The 20,187-nt window shown below is 43.9% G+C and overlaps 2 protein-coding genes across 2 annotated transcripts in view; both read right to left on the bottom strand.

The window, feature by feature from the left end:
• Positions 1 to 15,000, bottom strand: part of LOC116978206 — a 32,030-nt gene extending 17,030 nt beyond the window's left edge. Inside the window, exons 1-7 of the mRNA XM_033029224.1 lie at positions 14,992 to 15,000; positions 13,449 to 13,529; positions 11,342 to 11,515; positions 8,928 to 9,160; positions 6,268 to 6,484; positions 4,222 to 4,295; positions 934 to 1,016 (exon numbers count right to left, since the gene is read on the bottom strand). Of these exons, the coding sequence (XP_032885115.1) occupies positions 934 to 1,016; positions 4,222 to 4,295; positions 6,268 to 6,484; positions 8,928 to 9,160; positions 11,342 to 11,515; positions 13,449 to 13,529; positions 14,992 to 15,000 (871 nt within the window). The remainder of the gene's footprint in view (positions 1 to 933; positions 1,017 to 4,221; positions 4,296 to 6,267; positions 6,485 to 8,927; positions 9,161 to 11,341; positions 11,516 to 13,448; positions 13,530 to 14,991) is intronic.
• A 685-nt stretch (positions 15,001 to 15,685) lies between these two features.
• Positions 15,686 to 20,187, bottom strand: part of LOC116978093 — a 54,518-nt gene continuing 50,016 nt past the window's right edge. Inside the window, exon 6 of the mRNA XM_033029147.1 lies at positions 15,686 to 15,934. Coding sequence (XP_032885038.1) covers positions 15,686 to 15,934 — 249 coding nt within the window. The remainder of the gene's footprint in view (positions 15,935 to 20,187) is intronic.

Below are 20,187 nucleotides of genomic sequence, written 5' to 3'. Positions count from 1 at the left end.
TAGGTTTGAAAGACTGGGCTATAACAGCAACATTTTTAATGCAACATTTTAAATATAGGAAACATCACAGCATTGTTAAAACTTCCTGTTTTACACAAAGGGTGTAACGAGTTGCCAGAGGAGGTAGTTGAGGTGGGTACTATCATTACATTTAAGAGATATTTGGATAGGTACAAGGTTAGGATGGGTTTTGAGGGTTATGTTTCAAGTGCGGGCAGGTGAGACTACAGTAAATGGGGCATGTTGGCCAATGTGGGGTAGTTGGGCCGAAGGGCTTCTTTCCACGCTGTTAGATTCTATGACTTGGCGATAGCTGAACCTATGAAAACTTGAGATACAAGAAGCTGTAGTTTCTGTATTCTTAGACAAAAAACAAGGAGGAGCTCAGTGAGTCAGGCAGCAACTGGCAAGGGATAGACGATATTTCAGGTTGGGATCTTTCTGCAGACTTGTCTGTCCACTTCCCTCCGCAGATGCTGCCTGTTCCTTTAGCACTTTGTGTTTTGCTCAAGACTCCAGCATCTGTAGTCTCTTGTGTAACCATAGTTCAACCTCGTTGCTTTATGAATTATTTTCTTGAACAATCAGATGGGATAGACAAAGCAGGCATCCAAATTACTTGTGCACATTTCATTCATTAAATCTACTTCATAAAACTGAACAAATATTCAGAACAAAGATAGGCACAAAGTTCTAGACTGACTCAGCGGGTCAGGCAGCATCTCTGGAGAAAATGTACAGCTGACGTTTCGGGTCGGACCCTTCTTCAGACCGGAAGAAGGGTCCCAAACCGAAACGTCACCTATCCACTTTCTCCAAAGATGTTGCCGCCTGACTCACTGAGTTACTCTAATGCCTTGTGCCTCTCTTTGGTATAAACCAGCATTTGCAGTTCCTTCTTATTAAATATTTGTAACAGTTGGTGAATCATACCTTCTATTTTCTCCAACAGCTTTTCAAATTGCAGGTTTATGTTGCGCTGAGTTTTGATGAGATCTCCATTTGGCAGCTGTAACCTATTTTTTTAAGAGTGCATTTCATTAATAGAACAAAAAAAAACTTTAGTAAGCAAATGTTAGTGTTTCAAGTAATGATGTAGGTGAGTTAAATCCCAAGAAGCACTGTATCTACCACTGTTGTACAGAGAAGCAAACACTACCCTTTCACCAGAAAAATGCATCTCTGTCTCAGTCTTGGTCACATGTTGGCACCCAGGGAGTCTTTGACCAACCTTCCATTCAATAACAGTGAAGGTAAATAAAATGAGAGAGTGGAAATCCATCTATTGCCTTCAAAAGAACTGGATCAATTTCAACATAACTGTATGCTTCATCACTTCTAAGCTATTTCCAAAAGGACACATTCAGCACGTCACCGAATACTCTAAATCAAACTTCCACAGGTGCATGGTTGAGAGCTTACAGGTGTCAAGAGTGTTTTATTGTCATATGTCCCAAAGCAGAACAATAAAATTCTAACTGGCAGCAGCACAACAGGTATGTAAACATAGTACTCATTGGATACCATAATAAACAAAAAAAAGTTAAAAAACAACAATATAGTTCAAAAACAAAACAAAGCCCAAAGTTCCCAGTGCAATCAAGGCAGTTCATAGTTTAGTTGGAGTTTGTAGTGTTCATTAGCCTGAAGGTGGTAGGAAAGTTTTTCCTGATCCTGGACATTTTGTAGTTTTCAGTCTCCTATACCTTCTTCCCGCTGGCAAAAGTGAAATGAAAGCATGGCCAGATTGGTGTGGATTCATGATAATGCTGGCTGCCTTTTTGAGACAGTGCCTCCCACATAGATCTCTTAGATGGTGGGGAGGTCAGTACATGTGATGGACAGGGTAGTGTTCATCACTTCTGTAATCTTCTTCATTCCTGGGTGTCCGAGTTGCCAAACCAGTTGCTTTCTACAGTATTCAAGAAGGAACTGCAGATGCTGGAAAATCAAAGGTACACAAAAATGCTGGAGAAACTCAGCGGGTGCAGCAGCATCTATGGAGCGAAGGAGATAGGTAACGTTTTGGGGCGAAACCCTTCTTCAGACTGGGCTCTCTACAGTACACCTGTCGAAGTTCAAGGGAGTATTTGTTAACATACCAAATATCCTCAATCTTCTGAGGAAGTAATGGCATTGATGGGGTGTCTTTACGATTGCATCAATGTGGTGGGTCGAGGACAGATCTTCAGTGATATGTTCGCCCACGAACTTTAAGTTGTTGACTCTTCGTCAATGACCTGTCTATGATGACAGGTTTGTGGATCCTTGGCCTTCCTCGTCTACAGTCAATAATCAGTTCCTTGGTTTTACTGACGTTGAGAGCAGGGTTCAACGTCAGTCTGGCACCATTCAATCAGATGATCAATATCCAATTCTTAAAGATTTGGTCTCCCTTTATCGACTTATTACAAGCATATGGTGCAACACAACCTTAGGAATTAACTTTCAGAACTGGGTGAGGAGTGTGTAAAGATACAAAGCAGGTATATCCCTTTTAATTTCTCTTTCTTTTCTCTTCTCTATCCTTTGTTTTGTTTTTTCTTTGTTTCATCTCTCCCTTTTGTTTTCTTTCTCGGGCTTTATAGCTCTATGGGCTCTCTCTCTATATTTTTTCATGAACTATCAATATCACTACTTTATTTAATATTCTCCTTCTCTCTTTTTCTTGCTTTTGTTACTTTTTTTTACTACTAAATTTAAAACAAGAAGTTGTACATGAAATGTATTATGCTATTCATGTTTTATATTATTGTACATTGCTTCTAATAAAAATATTAAAAAATAAATAAAAATAATATATATATATCCTTCTTATACTCTGACTCATCATTACCTAGGATTATTGATTATTAATTTATTGTATCATTGATTATTGTACATTTATTGGTGTGTTTTGTATTAATGGGCTTGTAAAGCTGTAGCAAGTAAGGAATGAATTGTTTTGTTGTTTTGTTGTTGCCGCTACATCTGACAATTAAACACTCTTGACTCTCTTGGCATTTCTGCATGCCAACATAAATAAATGCGAATTTTAGTCTGAATGTGAGTCCGCATGCCCCAGTGTTTTTTTTTAAGAATCTGACTTCAGTTAAAGCAAACTGAAAAATAAAAAAGACCAGTTCCACATCATAAGAAATATTCCCAACTGGTTCTCCAATATTGTTTAGTGACAGAAACACCCATCGTTATCTGATTTGACATGTGCACCTTTCAGTCTCACTCTGAGACAGATGAATTTTAACTCCATCTGTGGTGGCCAGGAAGCCATTTCAATACCACCCACTTCTCAAGAAAGGATGGGATGGGTAATAAGTTCTGATCTTGTCATCCCAGAAATCAACAAAACATAATTTGAAGGTAGACAAAAATGCTGGAGGAACTCAGCGGGTGAGGCAGCATCTATGGAGAGAAGGAATAGGCGAAGTTTCGGGTGGAGACCCTTCTTCAGACTGATGTCGGGGGGAGTGGGAAAAAGAAAGGAAGAGGCGGAAGGGGGAGGGGAAGGAGGGAGAAAGCAAGGACTGAGCGGAGGTGTTGGGAGAAGCGATCACCAAGCCTGCTCTTGGTCTCGCCGATGTAGGGAATTTGACACATGGAACAGCGAATGCAATAGATGAGGTTGGAGGAGGTGCAGGTGAATCTCTGCCTCACCTGGAAAAACACCCAACACCTCCACTCAGTTCGCACTAACCAACCTGATGTCCCAGTGGCTCAGCACTTCAACTCCCCCTCCCATTACTAATCTGAACTTTCTGTCCTGGGCCTCTTCCATTGCCAGAGTGAGGCCCAGCACAAATTGGAGGAACTGCACCTCATATTTTGCTTAGGTAGTTTACACCCCAGCGGTATAAACATTGACTTCTCCAATTTCAGATAGTCCTTGCTTTCTCCCTCCTTCCCATCCCATTTCCAGCTCTCCCATAAGCCTACTGTCTCCGCCTCTTCCCCGCCCCCCCCGACATCAGTCTGAAGAAAGGTCTCGACCCGAAACGTCGCCTATTCCTTTGCTTCACCCGCTGAGTTCTTCCAGCAATTTTGTCCACCTTCAATTTTTCCAGCATCTGCAGTTCTTTCTAAAACATAATTTGAGATTTTTTACCTGAATTATCCATCACTATCACAAGTCGCAATCAGTCAGTTCTTCATGAGCCGGGATTTGACTTAGTTTTATTTTACTCTTGAACAATGTTGAAAGGAAATAAAAAGTATTCAATTTACCCTTCCTCTGAATATCTTGATTCTTTCTGTGCTTTTCCATTTTCTTGTGGATCTAGTCTGAGCATTGTGACTGTCTTCAGAAAGAAGTAAAATGTGATAAGTGAGAACAATTGACTGGGGTAATAAGTGACCATGCATGCAAAGAATATGTATAATATCGGCACAGTGGACCCTCACATACTCGTCTCCGGCCAGCAGTTCCACAGAGAGCTGCCAGTGACATGCTCCTCGCAAAATAGCTCTGCATTCATTCCTACGCCTTCTCATTGGAACACAGTGGTCAGATACCAACGCATGATCTCCTGCTCCATCACTGTGCTCACCACCAAGTCCAGCGGCAAAACAGAAATGTACCAAACTGAGGGACAGGATGCACTTCGCATCTGGCCCTTCAACTTTACACGAGCTTGGCTGGTGGAAGTTATGTAACCCCATTCACAAGTTCACAAGTTGTAGGAGTAGAAATAGGCCCATCGAGTCTAAACCGCCATTCAATCATGGCTGATCTCTGCTTCCTAATCCCATTTTCCTGCCTTCACCCCATAACACTTGACACCCATTCTAGTCAAGAATTTGTCTATCTCTGCCTTCATTCATTCATTTGAATGGAGTCACCGACATTAAAAGAAAAGGTATGTGTCGGGAAATGGCTTGTTTGTTTTTCTTTATTATAATGATTTTGATTCATTTCTGGTAAATTTAAGTTAACAATTTTTCAAATAATTGATAATTATTCAAGCCTATTTGAATTAGTTATCAGAGATATTTAAAAATAGTTGAATAGGCTTCTGACATAAGCAAAATGTCAATGGACTGCCGGGAGGTTTTGGAATAGAGTCTCAAACTACTGCCACTAAAACCCATCACAGGTCCTGTGCAGCACTGCCCCTTGGGATGAACGGCATGGAGGTGGGGCGAGGGGGGAGGGAGTGTTGGGGGGCGGGGGGGGGAGAGAATAGCTGCTCTCCATCCCAGGATTATGTGACTATGAGCACTGGCACTGAGGATTTCAGGGGCTCAGTCAAAGGGTCAGATGCACTATCATCTTCCCCAGAGCAAGGGACCTCCAGTCAATAGACCCAACTATTGCTGGCTTGACAAAGGGGACGTTTTGGATCTTAATCAGGCTGAAACAGCATTTAAAATAATAATAATCCAGATTTTTAGGATGACGACAAGATCATTTATATCTTTGGTCAATTTTGTGTATTGCCCTCCCTCTATTAGTTTGAAATTCCCCCGTTCATCAGACAGGAGCTGTTGTTTTCTGCACCTGAAAATGCCCTGGATTTGGAATACAGTCAGTGGATGAATACAGTAGTGGGCAGGTACAGCAGCTCACCATGTCAATACCTCTCCAACAGGTCTGTGTAATGTTTAGATTTCAGTTCTCTGCCATGACAGCCCCTACTAACAAACATCTTATTTCCGTAGAAATGTAAAATAAGCAGATTATATAATGGGTGGTTGACAAAATTGGTGAAAGCTTCCTGTCCCCACTAAGTCTGAAAATGACTTCCCAGTGTCTAAATGATGCTTTAAAGAGTATAAATATATTGAGAATTATGAACAGGCATTGATTCCGTAAAAGGGTTGCATTGATAATATATAACCTTGCATGAAAATCTATGAATGGTGCACAATTACTGACTAAATGTATATTTACTGTGCTGACCAAGCATCCTTGGTGATTCTGCTTTCTGTATTGCTAACATACAGTTTTTGGACTTATCATGTATGATGGTACTTTACCGTATGAATATAATTGTATATAACAACAAAACATTTTTGGTCTATGAATAACGCAAGTGCCATGATCTTTCAATCACATGCATTTGCTAAAGATTTTTTCCCTACAACAGTGTTTGCTGAAATGTGACAGGCTTGCTGGTGGCTGCAACTATGTAGGTTTAATATTTTTGTTTCAACCCCTGCTGCAGTATTGAAAACCAGAAAGAACATGTCTTCTTTTGCATTCAATTTAGTTTGGAGCTCTGATAAGGGTCCTTATTTGCTTTAGTTTTACGAAGATTATCCTCCTCTTACCTCCTGTTGCTGCTCTGTTTCTATGTCAGACTTCTGCAGTTTTGTTGTAGTGACCTTGTCGGTGTCGGCGACAGCACTCAGGTCTTCCTTACCACCTTGCTCTTGCTCCCAACAAATAAACAGCTCCTTCTTCTTCGTCCGTTCGGGTATCCTTGGATGAAACTTACACTGCGGACATGACTTGGAGCGGATCTCCTCACAGTCTTTTGATGGCACCCTATGGATTGAATTGTTAATTGTCATCACTGAGAATTAATTAAGGGCTGGACAAGGGCTATGGATGGAACATTTCACCTGTTGGTCATATACATTGAGATATCCTGGCACGCTTAGAACAATCCGATTATTATTCGCTGGTAATTTGGTAATTCGTGCCAATGTTACTTTAGGCCCGACCCCCGGATATTCGGAGGCTGCAACTGCGGGTCTGGCGGACGGCGGCACCGGGAGCCCGCGGGTCCCTGGAGGGAGACCGCTTTTCAGGGCTCCCGCAACGGCGACTTCTCCCGCCCGAGTTGCAGGGTTGAAGAGCTCCTGGAGCGGGGCCTTACATCATCGCCCCGCGCGGCTTGGAATGGCTGCGGGACTCTGCGAGCGCACGCCGGGGGCTCTAACATCAAGAACCCGGTGTGCGACCTTGCATCACCCGGCGTGGCTTTAATGGCCGCGGGACAATTCGCCATCGCCCGCCGGGGGCTTTGACTTTGACTCTGACATCGGGGGGGGAGAGTGCAGTGGAGAGATAAGTTTTTTTGGCCTTCCATCACAGCAATGTGATGGATGTTTATGTAAATTATGTTGTGTCTTGGGTCTATTTGTTTGTAATGTATGGCTGCAGAAACGTCATTTCGTTTGGACCTCAAGGGGTCCAAATGACAAATAAATTGTATCGTATCGTATCGTATGTTTTTCGTTTGGCAATAGTGCTGAAAGTTTCTTCACAACTTACATGGTAAGAACAAATTCAAATAAGACAAACAATAAGACATCATTGTGTTTGGAAATTGATTCTTAATTGGCAGCATGAAATACACTGTACATTTGTGGCTCCATGTTTTAGTCTGTTTCCCAAATCCGGTGTCACTAACCCACTGTGCAACTGCTGCCACTGTCCAAGGATGGAGTGTGTGAGCTCAATCATCTCCTGACCTGGCAGGTAACAGAGCTAATGAAATCTGCCATTTTATACTACTCTAAGCAACAAGAAACTAAGCAAAAGTCTCCTATTTGTAAAATAGTGACATCAGCCAACTTCTTATTTCACTCTAGAGCTAATATAGTGATTATATGAAAAATCATCAGTATTGTTAGTATTCTGCAATCCATACACTGCGGGAAACATCTCGTTGCATTACAGCTTGCTCATGGCATTCTTGTTTATCCTCTCTTCAAAGTCATTAGATTGTAGAAGTAAGGCAGATGCATAGCGAACTGTATGAATAGAATAGAATAGAATAGAATGCTATTTATTGTCATTCAAACCTGGGTTTGAACGAAATTCCATTTCTACGTTTTTTTTACATTACAAACACAATCCAAGACCCACACTTAACATAGTTTACATAAACATCCATCACAGTGAGTCTCCAACATCTCCTCACTGTGATGGAAGGCAAAGTCTTTATCTCTTCCCTTTGTTCCTTCTCCCGTGGTCCAGCAGACCAACTGCAGTGTCGAGGCGAACTGGGGCTCTGATGTTAAAGCCCCCGGCGGGCGATGGTAAGTCCTGAGGCCGTTTAAGCCACGCCGGGCGATGTTAGGCCCCGGCTCCATGTCCTTCAAACCCGCGATTCCAGCGGGAGAAGTCGCCGTTGCGGAGCTCGGAAAAGCGGTCTCCCACCAGGGACCTGCGAGCTCCCGATGTTCCCGTCCACCGGGTCTGCGGCCGGTGCCTCCGAACTCCAAAAGTCGGGTCGCAGCCGCACGCCACCACAGCTCTTCCCGCTCCGAAGTTGGCCAGCTCCGCGATGTCAGTTCCGCAGGCTCTGCAACTGGAGCCCTCAGGTTAGTCCCGGCCGGAGGTCACCGCCGGCTCCACGATGTTAGGCCCAACGACATCCGAGACCCGGCAGGGAATAGTCGGGTCCCCGCACAGGGAAGAGATTAACGGTTTCCCCCACAGCCCCCCCCACCACCCCCCACATATACACAGCTAAAAAAATTAATAAAAACTGACTCAAAGACATACATTTAACAAGACAAAAAAAAAAAAAAGACAGACGACTGTAGTCGAGCCGCTGCCGTTAGGCGCCGCCACTCCCACTTGGCAATGAAAGGCTCAATATTAATACCTTGATTACTCTGATTTCAAAGCCACTTGTTAAATAATTGCTTTATTTCCAGTAAGTCTGTGGAAAATGACAGTCTTGAACTACTATCTACCTCGTTGGTGATCCTCAGACTATCCTTGATTTTGCTGGCTTTACCTTGCACTAAACGTTATTCCCTTATCATGTATCTATACACTGTAAATGGCTCGAATGTAATCATGTATTGTTTTTCTGCTGACTGGATAGCACACAACAAAGGCTTTTCACTGTACCTCGGTACACGTGACAATAAACTGTAAATTGTAAATGACTCCCATCATTCCAGTCCCTTCAATGATTATTCTGACTCTTGGTACCATTAGTGAATCAACAAAACACAAACAAAATTACCTGCCATCGGCTTCATTCGGTGATAAGAAATCACTGCACTTGTGACATTTCATACTTTCCATCGTTTCCATCAGCAGCTCTTTTTCATTGAATATCTGCTGGTGTTCAGATTCCAGAGTCTTCATTTGAGAGGATAAAATTGTCTTTTCGCTCTGCAGGTTCAGAATTTGTTTTTCCAAAGCCTGGAAACTTTGTTTCAGTCCTGCTGTCTCCAACAAAAGACTTTCATTTATCTGTTGTGTGAAAAGAAAGTACATGTCTCCACATGTTTTTGAAACAACAAAAGTGACACCATGGTTACTGTGAAGAGATGTTCAGTGAAATACCCATTGGCTTTCCATCAGAAAGGGGATTTGTAGTTTGGCTGATTTTAATAGTTGCTCTGTCTAGGTATTGTTAGAAGTATTGCCAATTTAACTAAGGAATAAGACTGGAGCCATTTGTATAATCTACCATTGCAGAAGTCTTCTGCAAAAATGGGATTCAGACCTGGATAGGTGTTGACAAGATCATCTAAACCTGATGGCAGATCAATAACTTATTTCACATCTGTCCCAATTTTGAGATTAATAGAAGACTTGATCTTGACTTCTCTCAAGAAGGGTGGAAGCTCAATTTTCTGAGTGTCACTACAATTCAAAGGAATAAATTCAGCATCTTCCTAAGTCACCAGATTGCAAACAGCAAATGCATAAAGCCACACCGGCATTAAGGATCAAGCCGCATGGTAACATAAACCACTTTTGGATTACTCAGGTCTTTGCGATACATCACAAGCTGCAAGGTTTTACAGTAAGGAAGAAAGACTGAAGCTGGGAATGCAGATGTGACCAAAAGGCATCATCACTGATGTACTGAACAGAATGTCAAGTTGATAACTAGGTTTTTATCAGACCTGTCAATATCACACTAAATACAACAGGGTAGAACAGACTCTTTATGTAAGTGTGCCAGTACACTTTTCAAAAACATCACTCAAGCTTCATGGAAGGACGGGGCACTGATTGAAAACCAATCAGTCTGTGCACATTTGAAGTCCAATGAGCCCACTATAATAGACAATGTATATGGTGAAACATACAAAGAAGGCAGGCCGCTTGGTCCCCTGATCATGTACATCCCCCTATTCAATTAGAAATGCACCTTCATTCTATTTGCTCACTATTTGCTGCACATCCACCAACAACAACAACCCATTGGCTTCAGTTATGACTAGTGGCCACTGTGTTACGGGGGAAACATTCTCTGATATCGAGCTGCAATTTTCCACATCATCCACACAATTTCTGTACGTCTGGTGTATTCTCTAAACACTTCACAAGATTGTCACTAACAAGCTTCGTTCCTCCTTGCGGAAGAGAGCGAATGGAGTAACCTGAACCACTGTCCATACTGGGCGACTTAGGTGGGCACAGGAGTGCCAAGGCTATGGTGAGTAGTGAGTAGGGGGAGGAATTGCCCTGTGTTTCACACACCTCTATCCTCTCTATCCTCTCTTACTTCTCCAACAACACTTGACAACTTTTGCCTGCCTGTCATCTTTCTTTCCTACTCTCCTTTCGCTTCAACTCATATATTCCTCTTGGGTGCTGGGATGACCATCCAAACCACTCTGGGCAACTTTCCTACTCTTTTCTAGCTCCTCTTTTGCATGCAAAAGGGTTGGCTCAGTGAATTCCCACTGAGGCATCCAATGGGAACCATCAGTAATCACCCAGGAGATCTGCCACAGGGTCTCAGTAACAGAAAGTAACCAATAAAAATGCATCGAACCAGCCTAGAATCACTGCAAAGCCCTCACCTTACATCCCTGTCCCCATTAATCTGTGACCTTAGCATATCATCCCCACAAACCTTGGGTGCTCCTGGCTTTCCACTAGGTGCTTTTCCTGTTATCAACCCATTCTCTTGGTCCGTGCAAGAAAATCCTGCAAGAAAGTCAGGAGGCCTCGAATGAAGGAACTAAACAGACCTGCGCAATGTTACACAATAACGTTTGACTGGGTAACAGACTACCCGATTACAGCGTGCGTTGGTGCTGCCACACCACTGTAAATACAAAATGTTATAAAACCTCTTGCCAAGCTACTAATACCGCTGACCTCTCAGCAGGAGGTCAACGGGGCCAAACAAATATTCTAAGTTATTTCTGTGCACTTTAGTTGAGTCATAGGATCATAGAGTCGTACGGTAGGCACACAGGCCCCTTGCCCCAAATGCCCATTCTGACCAAGATGCCCCATTCACACTAGTCCCACGTTTGGTCCATATCCCTCTAAAACTTTCTTATCCATGTATCTGTCGAAACGTCTTTTCAATGCACTCTCTAATACATGTTCTCACTATTCACTCATTATTGAGCTAGGCTAGTTCCAACTGCTTCTGTAGCATGGATGACCTCCATACATCCTTACACTTCTGTTGGCGGTTAATTGTGAATTGGACACGAGGCATTGCTTTTTCAGTCCATAGCTCTCACACTTAGTTTGGAATAGCTGAGTGTGCAGATCTGATACTTGATGCTCCAGTGACACTCTCTCAGTTTCAGCCCCATCGAGGCGAGATGCAAGCTCATGGAGATCATCTTCCTGGAAAAATCAGAAAGAAAATACATGGGAAAAAGAATTATTTTAGGTTCCATGTGGTAAAGTTCATTGATTCTTCTTGGTGAACGACTTTTCCCCAACATAATCACTGCCAAAGATTCATTGCCCTCTGGTTCTCTCAGTTCTGAAAGCATACTGTCTGGTTGTATTACAGCTTGATTTGGGAACAGCGCTGCCCAAGACTGCAAGAAATTACTGAGAGTGGTGGACATTGTCCACTCCACCACACAAACCGGACTTCCTGCCATTGACTCTATCTACACATCATGCTGACTCGGTAAATCAATCAAGATAATCAGACTTGTCCAAGCCCAGTCACTCCTTCTTCTCCCCGCTCCCGTAAGGCAGAAGGTATAGAAGTTTGAATGCATGCACCAACAGACTCAGAAACAGCTTCTTCACCTCGTTTACCAGGCTTCAAAATAGTTCTTCTATAAGCTGGGGTACTGACTGATACACCTCTACCCCATTGCGGGCTTTGTCTATGGAACTAGTGCAATACAATGCCAAAAGCAATATTCTGCACTCTGTATCTTCCCCTTTGCTCTACCTATTGTACTTGAGATTAGCTTGATTTACAGGTACGTCTAGTATTAATTGATTTGAACGGATAGCAGCAAAACTATTTTGTCACCGAACCTCAGTACACATGACAATAATAAACCTAAACCTAAATCTAAACCTGAATAGCTTGCCACTTATTAAGGGATGGTGACACTAACTTCCAAACACCCCCTCCAAGGAGAAACAATCCCTACAACCTCCCTGTCAAAACTCAGTAATGATGCAGTACGTTTCCTTTATAGAAGAACAGGGGGTTCCCAGATAGCTGCTTTGGATTTAAAGGTTTAATTGTGCTGTCTCAGCTGTCTGTGTAAAATTGGTAAAACAAACAGCACTTTTTCTATTATTATAAATCTTGACAGGTAAGAGACAGGTTGAAGACCTTAACTCCAGTTGAATTCCCAAGCATCAATTCCATTCTGATGCCACTGACCATATGAAATGAAATAGACATTACATTGAATTCTAAAATAGATTACTCATCTCTTATATTCTATAGGGATTGCTCTGACCACCTCCCAGAACTATGTCATTTTGTGACTTAGGGACAGCTTAACATCATCTCTTTGTAACAGTAGACATCATGAAGATAGATATAAAGTGCTAGAGTAACTTAGTGGGTCTGGCAGATTCTCTGGAGAAAAAGGATGGGCGATTACTCATTGTTTTTCTACAGAGATGCTGCCTGACCTGCTGAGTTCCTCCAGCACTTTGTGTCTATCTTTGGTATAAATCAGCATCTGCAGTTCTTTGTTTCTACAGTAGACATCTGAACTTCAGCTCTAACCTGCTTGAACATGAAGTAGAATTTGGAGAGCAACCCTGTATGTAGTCAGGGGCTTTGTCTCTTTCCTTGGAATGAAAACACTTAAAAAAAACAAATATGTCTAATGTTTGACAGCTTGCACAATAAATTACCAGGGACTCTGATTGTACTCATGTATAGTCTTTTCTTTGACTGGATAGCACACAACAAAAAAAGCTTTTCACTGCAGAAAGAAGGAATTGTAGATGCTGATTAATACCAAAGCTAAACACAAAGTGCTTGAGTAACTCAATGGGTCAAGCAGCATCTCCGGAGAACATGGATTGGTGACATTTTGGGTCGGGCACCTTCCGGGTCAGGAAACGTCACCTATCTTTGTTCTCCAGAGATGCTGCCTGACCCATTGAATTACTCCAGCATGTTGTGTCTAGCTTTTCACTGTCCCTCGGTACATGTAACAATAATAAACGAAACTAGAATTGGACCTTGCTCTACTAACAGACAGGTTTAGTGAAAATACTTGTTTTATATACATGTTTTAATACTTGCATGTGTGACACTGGCCAGATCACCACCTTCACTCACTTCCTCGACATTCCAGCACTCTTCATGACGCTTCAAGGAATCGCTTAAAATTTCCAACTGGTTCTGTGGCTGACTTTCAGGCTAAGATAATCAGGAAGAACAAGCTTATTGAACATCATGAGTGATAAAACATATTTTTTCACTGACTAATAGCCCTGCCCCACGGTATGAGTTCATTCCACGAGCTCTCCCGAGTTTAAAAAAAATCAAACTCGTGGTAAGCACGGAAAATGAACATAAAAGGTACGTCGGAGCTCGGGGACGTCTCTTAGCGGCTCGTAACGCTAACGGCAGGTACTTGGGAAGACTCGCTAACGGCAGGTAAGCACGGGAAGACTCGTGAAGATTTTTCAACATGTTGAAAAATATCCACGAGAGCCCCGAGTACTGACGAGTGGCCATTACCGTAAATCTCCGAGTTCGAATCAGGGAAAACTCGGGAGAGCTCTTGGAATGAACTCGTACCATGGGACAGGGCTTTAACAATTATTTCTATTGATTTCTTAAAATGTAATTTGATGAGTGCCTATTCCCAATGGCAAACCTATCCACCGTAGCACATGATAGAAGTTCAGTCGCATTTTCCCTAGACTTTCCACAGAAACACACAAGTTGTAATAAACATAACAATTTTTACGGGGGTGACAATGTTGGTGCGGGTTAGAGTACTGGGAGTAGTGGGGTAGGGACTGGAGACAAACACTGATGGGCGACTGCTTTGCAGAACATTTACATTCAGTATCTAAGAGTGACTCTGAGTTTCCAGCAGCCTCTAACTTCAATTCTCCATCCCACTTCCACCCCATTGTCCTCACTGTTCTAACAAGCTAAACATAAGCCCAGGCAACATCATTTTGATCTTGTGACTGGGCACACTGCAGCCCTTGGGAGTGAATATTGAATTAAAACATTTCTGATCACAAATCATTCATGTTTGTATCAGCACTGGCAAGTTCTGGTGTAAGGTCATAAAACTACAACATTAACTTCACTCTCTCCACAGTCAATGCCTGATCTGCTGAGTATTTTCAGCATTCTCTTTTGTTTCAGATTTGCAGAATTTCTCCCCTCTCATTTAAAACTATGCCAACATGTTCTAAACATCCCTGCACTGAGAAAAAGACACTGACTATCAAGGGTAGTTATAACCCCTCATAAACCTCTATAAGGTCATCCATAAGGTCAACCAGACATATGTCAGAATAAGTGTTCAAGAAGGAACTGCAGATGCTGGAAGATCGAAGGTACACAAAAATGCTGGAGAAACTCAGCGGGTGCAGCAGCATCTATGGAGCGAAGGAAATAGGCGACGTTTCGGGCCAAAACCCTTCTTCAGACCCTCTTTGTCTGAAGAAGGGTTTCGGCCCGAAACGTCGCCTATTTCCTTCGCTCCATAGATGCTGCTGCACCCGCTGAGTTTCTCCAGCATTTTTGTGTGCCATATGTCAGAATAAACCTAGACCATCCAATCTCTCCTTTGAACTACAGTCTTCCATTCCAGGAATATCCTAATGAATCTCTTCTGTACTCTCTCTATTGCTACCATATCCATCCTGCAGTGCAGCTCATAGAGGTGTGTAAGTATAGCAGATTTGTCCCAATATAACACTGCCAAAGATTCATTGCCCACTGGTTGAGATCATTTCTTCTCCTATCAATCCCAAATGCCTGACCACTTATTTAGGGAAGTTGACACTGTTTCTAAACACCATTCCCTCGGAGAAAGAACCCCAACTTCTGCCATGTCAAGCGCCATAAAAATGCCACACGTTTCCTCCATTCAAGATAATTACTCCACTGATATTTCTTTGAGTGCTTATGTTTAAGTGTGCTGGCTCTTTTGGTTGATTCACTATGTAAAATTAGGAAACAACAACACTTTTGATATCATTATAAATCTTGAGCAATATCTAAGTAAGTGTCTGAGATAACACATATATTCTAGATGGGAGCTAACTGGTTAAATTCTCATTCGCAAATCAGCAGCTCCATTGCAATGCCACTGACTGTATGAAATGAAGTAGATATTACTTTGAATTATAAAATAGATGACTAGATTACTCATCTCTTAGTTTCAACAGGGATTGTTCTGACCTCCTCCTAGAACGTTGTCCTTTTGTAACTTAGGGACAGCGTAACACTGTCCCTTTGTAACAGTAGACATCTAAGCTTCAGCTCTAATACCATTGGAAATGAAGTAGCATTAGGGGATGAACCCCATGTGTATTCATAGGATTTTACTCTTCCCTTGGAATGGAAACAAATATTTGACAGCTTCTACAATATATTGCCTGGGAGTCTGCTCTAGAATTGGAACTTTTTGCATTAATAGACAGGTTTAACGAGCGAGACCATGTTTTAATACTTGCTTGTGCGATACTGGCCAGATCACCACCTTCACTCGCTTCCTTGACATTCCAATGTTCTTCATGATACTCAAAAGAATCACTTGAAGTTTGCAACGGGATCTGTGACTGTTTTTCAGCCTAAGATATCAGGAAGATTAAACTCATTGAACATCATAAGAGTTCAAAACATAGTTTTTTTTCAACTGAGAATTTTTTCTATTGATTTCTTAAAATGGAATTGTGTCTGAATTCCTGGTCCCATTGGGAAATCATATCCATCTGCAGCATATGATAGAAGTTCAGTTGCATATAAAAACATAGAAACATAGAAATTAGGTGCAGGAGTAGGCCATTCGGCCCTTCGAGCCTGCACCGCCATTCAATATGATCATGGCTGATCATCCAACTCAGTATCTCGTACCTGCCTTCTCTCCATACCCTCTGATCCCCTTAGCCACAAGGGCCACATCTAACTCCCTCTTAAATATAGCCAATGAACTGGCCTCGACTACCCTCTGTGGCAGAGAGTTCCAGAGATTCACCACTCTCTGTGTGAAAAAAGTTCTTCTCATCTCGGTTTTAAAGGATTTCCCCCTTATCCTTAATATACCCTGGACTTCCCACAAAGAAACACAGAAAGTTGCAATAAACATAACTTTAATTATCATGGCGTTCCCAATGGGCAATGTTCTGTATTAGTAACAATAACATGATATTAACATTTTAATCTCAGAACAGGTTCATATTTTGAATGGTACAATGCAGAATGGTAAAGGGGGGGGGTGGTAATGTGGATGGGGGCTTGGAGTAATGGGGTGGAGACTGGAGAAACAATCAGTGGTCCGAGTGGGGGCGCCATCGAGTGTGGCAACCTCGCCAGCAGCTGTCCATCCTTTCATCCTTTTTTTTATTTTTAGTCTGTCTAAAGTTTTGTTTTGGAGGTCTTTTAGTCTTTTTATGTGGGGGGTGGGGGAGGGGGAAGGGAGAAACTGTTTTTCTCAGTCACTACCTGGTCAAGGATGCGTCTTTTCTCCGAGCCGCATCTTCGCCCCCTCCTCGCCGCCTACCATCTGGATTGGCGCGACCTTTCCTGCTGGAGACCGGCCAGAGCTTCAGCTTCAGCAGCGGAGTAGCACTGAATTCCATCGTGGAGTGGGCGATGCCTTACCAGGATTGCTGTGTTGGAGCTCCGGAGTGCTGGGACTACCGACTTTCACACCGTGGAGCTGTGGTCTGCGGGGCTTCCAGCCGCAGGCGGCGCTGACTCTTTCATCGCAAAGCCTGGGATCTCTCACCGAGGTCGCCAGCGTTGAATCTCCGCCCAGCTCGGCATGTGGACTTTGGGTGCCGCGGTCTCCGGTAGGAAGCGGCCGATTCGGAAACTCCAAGCCGCTGAGAGTGTTCTTCCGTTCAAGGGCCTGAAACATCGGGCCGCCATTGTGGCGACTGCGGAGGCCTCAATAGGCCCCAACCACAGGCGAACATGAGGAAGAGGACTGAACTTTGTTGCCTTCCCTCACAGTGTGAAACGTTGATTCCACTGTGGGGGGATGTTTATATGTTTTAAGTTAAATTCTATAGTGTTGTGTTTATCTTATTTGTGTGCTGCATGGTAATTCAAATTTCACTGCATCAATTGGTGTATGTAACAATAAATGGTCTTTGTCCTTTGTCCTTTGGATGGGCTGACTGCTTGGCAAATCACTTACATCTATCTATACATAACTAAAATGCTGATCTTGTTATCTTCCGGTTTGCGCGGTCTTTCTATTTATGCAAAAACGGTACGCGACAACGCTACGAATTTTCTCCAGCTCATTCACAGTTCTCCTGTGCTGCAATTGCACCAAGATTCGTTCCGATCGGTTGAATGTTGTAAAAGTTAGCGTGGTTTAAAAATCTTCAAATCCGCGCATGCGCAGATCGATCTCCTCTCCTGCCAATCAACACGGCGCGGATTAATCTCTTCTCCTGTCACTGCCCGGGACGGTCCGCCCCTTCCTGCGCCATCGCATCTTTACTGGAGCTGAGGGACGCTCTGGATGGCCGGCGGATGACAATTTTCGGAGGGACCGGACGCGACGCGGCCCAGCTCAGCCCAGCCCAGCTCGCCAAACGGAAAACGGAGACTCTGATCCTAGCGGAGGAGAACGACCAGCGACAAGCGCCCACTGTGAGTCTCCATTGCACGGCTAGCTCCAGCCCCTACCCCTCTGGTCCCCCTCGTGGGCTCCTTCCCCCCTCCCTCGTGATGCCCCCATCTCCCCCATGGATCTTCCCCTATCTTTTCTCTGACCTCTCTTCCCCCTCCCCCCGCCCACTCTTCCCCCTCTCCCCGCCCACACCCCTCTCTCCCTACAATCCCCCCCCCACACCCCTCCCGCCCATACACACCCATCCCCCACGCCCACACACACCCTTTCCCCCACAACTCCCCCGCCCACACAGCCCTCCCCCCACAAGCTCCCCCGCGCACACCACCCCCGCCCACACAGCCCCCCCTGCCCACATACCCCCCTCCCTCACACACCCCCCTCTCCCACACATACCCCCCCAGCCACACACCCCCCCCAATGCACCCCTCCTCCCTCACTACCCCACGCCCCTCCCCTCCCGCACCCATCTCACCCATACACACCTCCTCTCCCAGCCCATACACCCCCCTCTCCCACACTCCCCTCCCCACACCACCCTCTCCCCCCCTCCTACACCTCCCCGTCCACACACACACCCTCCCCTCCTACCTCACCCTCCCACCATACACCCCACGTCCCTCCCCTCCCACACCTGAAGAGGAGGGGGATGGAGTGCTTGGGGGTGAGGGGAAATGATCCGCATCTGCGCAGTTGGGGGCTACGGGTGAGTGGTGGAATATTGTGTTGGGGGAACGGATTGCCCCAACACAAACTCAGTGACCCTGAGTTTCTAGCAGCCTATAGGGGAACTTCACTCCATTCTATGTTTTTTTCTTATCGTTTGCTTTGATTTGTCATTTTCACACCTTACCCCTCCATATCTCCAGACTCCCAATCACCTGGCTCTCAGTCTGAAGAAGGGTCTCGACCCGAAATGTCACCCATTCCTCTCATACGAGATGCTGCCTGTCCTGCTGAGTTACTCCAGCATTTTGTGTCTAATTTCGATTCTCCATCCCACGCACCCTATTCTCCTCACTGTTCCATCAATTCAATGTAAGCTCAGGGAACAACATTTCCATCTTCTGACTGGGCACATTGCAGCCCTTGGGAGTGCATATTAAATTGAAACATTTCCGATCACCAATTTTTCCTGCTTGTACAGGTCCACATCGATATTGCAGCAATTGTAGACTTTAGAGATACAGAGCAGAAACAGGCATTTTGGCCCACCAAATCCACGCCGACCAGCAATCACCCTGTATACTACGACTAGGGACAACTTACAGTTTTTACTGAAGCCAATTAACCTCCAAACCTGTACGTCTTTGGAGTGTGGGAGGAAACCGGAGCACCCTTTAAATATCTATACTCTCACCAAAAGCTATGACAACAAATTCTAGACACCCTGCCCTGGGAAAAGACACTAACGATCTTTCCTAGATATGCTTCTCGTAATTTTGTAAACCTCTATTAGATCACCCATCTACGTTCCAATGAGAATAAACCTAGACTATCCAATCTCTCCATTGCAAGCAACATCATGATGAATCCATTGTGCACACTCTCTCTCTCGCTATAGCATCCTTCCTATAGTGTGGTGACCACAACTGTACACACCACCCTGAATTGCCATGTGACCAATATTTTGTGCAAATGAAACATGACATCCCAACTTCGATACTCAAATTATTGAATATACAATTTTTTTAAAAATCTAAAAAGTCCATGAAACTGTACACCCTGGGCCAAAACATTTGGACGGTACATGCATTGGAAAGGTTTAGAGAGATATGGATCAAACGCAGGCAGGTGGGGTTAGTGTAGATGGGACATGTTGGTCAGTGTGGGCAAGTTGGGGTGAAGGGCCTGTTTCCACACTCTATCACTCTATTACTCTATGACCTGCATCATCTGCCAGTTGCTTGGTTGCCTTCCCTCACAGTGGGAAACGTTGATTCCGCTGTGTGGGGATGTTCGTGTTAAATTCTATCGTGTGTTGTGTTCTTTTTATTTGTATCCCAAATCTCGCTGTACCAATTGGTGCAGTGACAATAAATGTAAACGAACTTGAACTTTTACACTGGTTGAGGTTTTCTGCTTTGCTTTGCACTAAAACCACCAATATTCTATTTCCTTCACTAAACATAACTCTTGGCCCAGATTTTATATCAATAGAGCAGATGGAATTTGCCAAATGAAGTACAGGAACTGATTGTGTGACAAAATGAGATCATATCGGGGAAATTTAGATAC

This window comes from Amblyraja radiata, chromosome 1 (assembly GCF_010909765.2).
Source record: "Amblyraja radiata isolate CabotCenter1 chromosome 1, sAmbRad1.1.pri, whole genome shotgun sequence".
Taxonomy (NCBI): domain Eukaryota; kingdom Metazoa; phylum Chordata; class Chondrichthyes; order Rajiformes; family Rajidae; genus Amblyraja; species Amblyraja radiata.
Note: the sequence above shows the minus strand (reverse complement) of the source record. Positions and strands in the feature narration are given on the sequence as shown.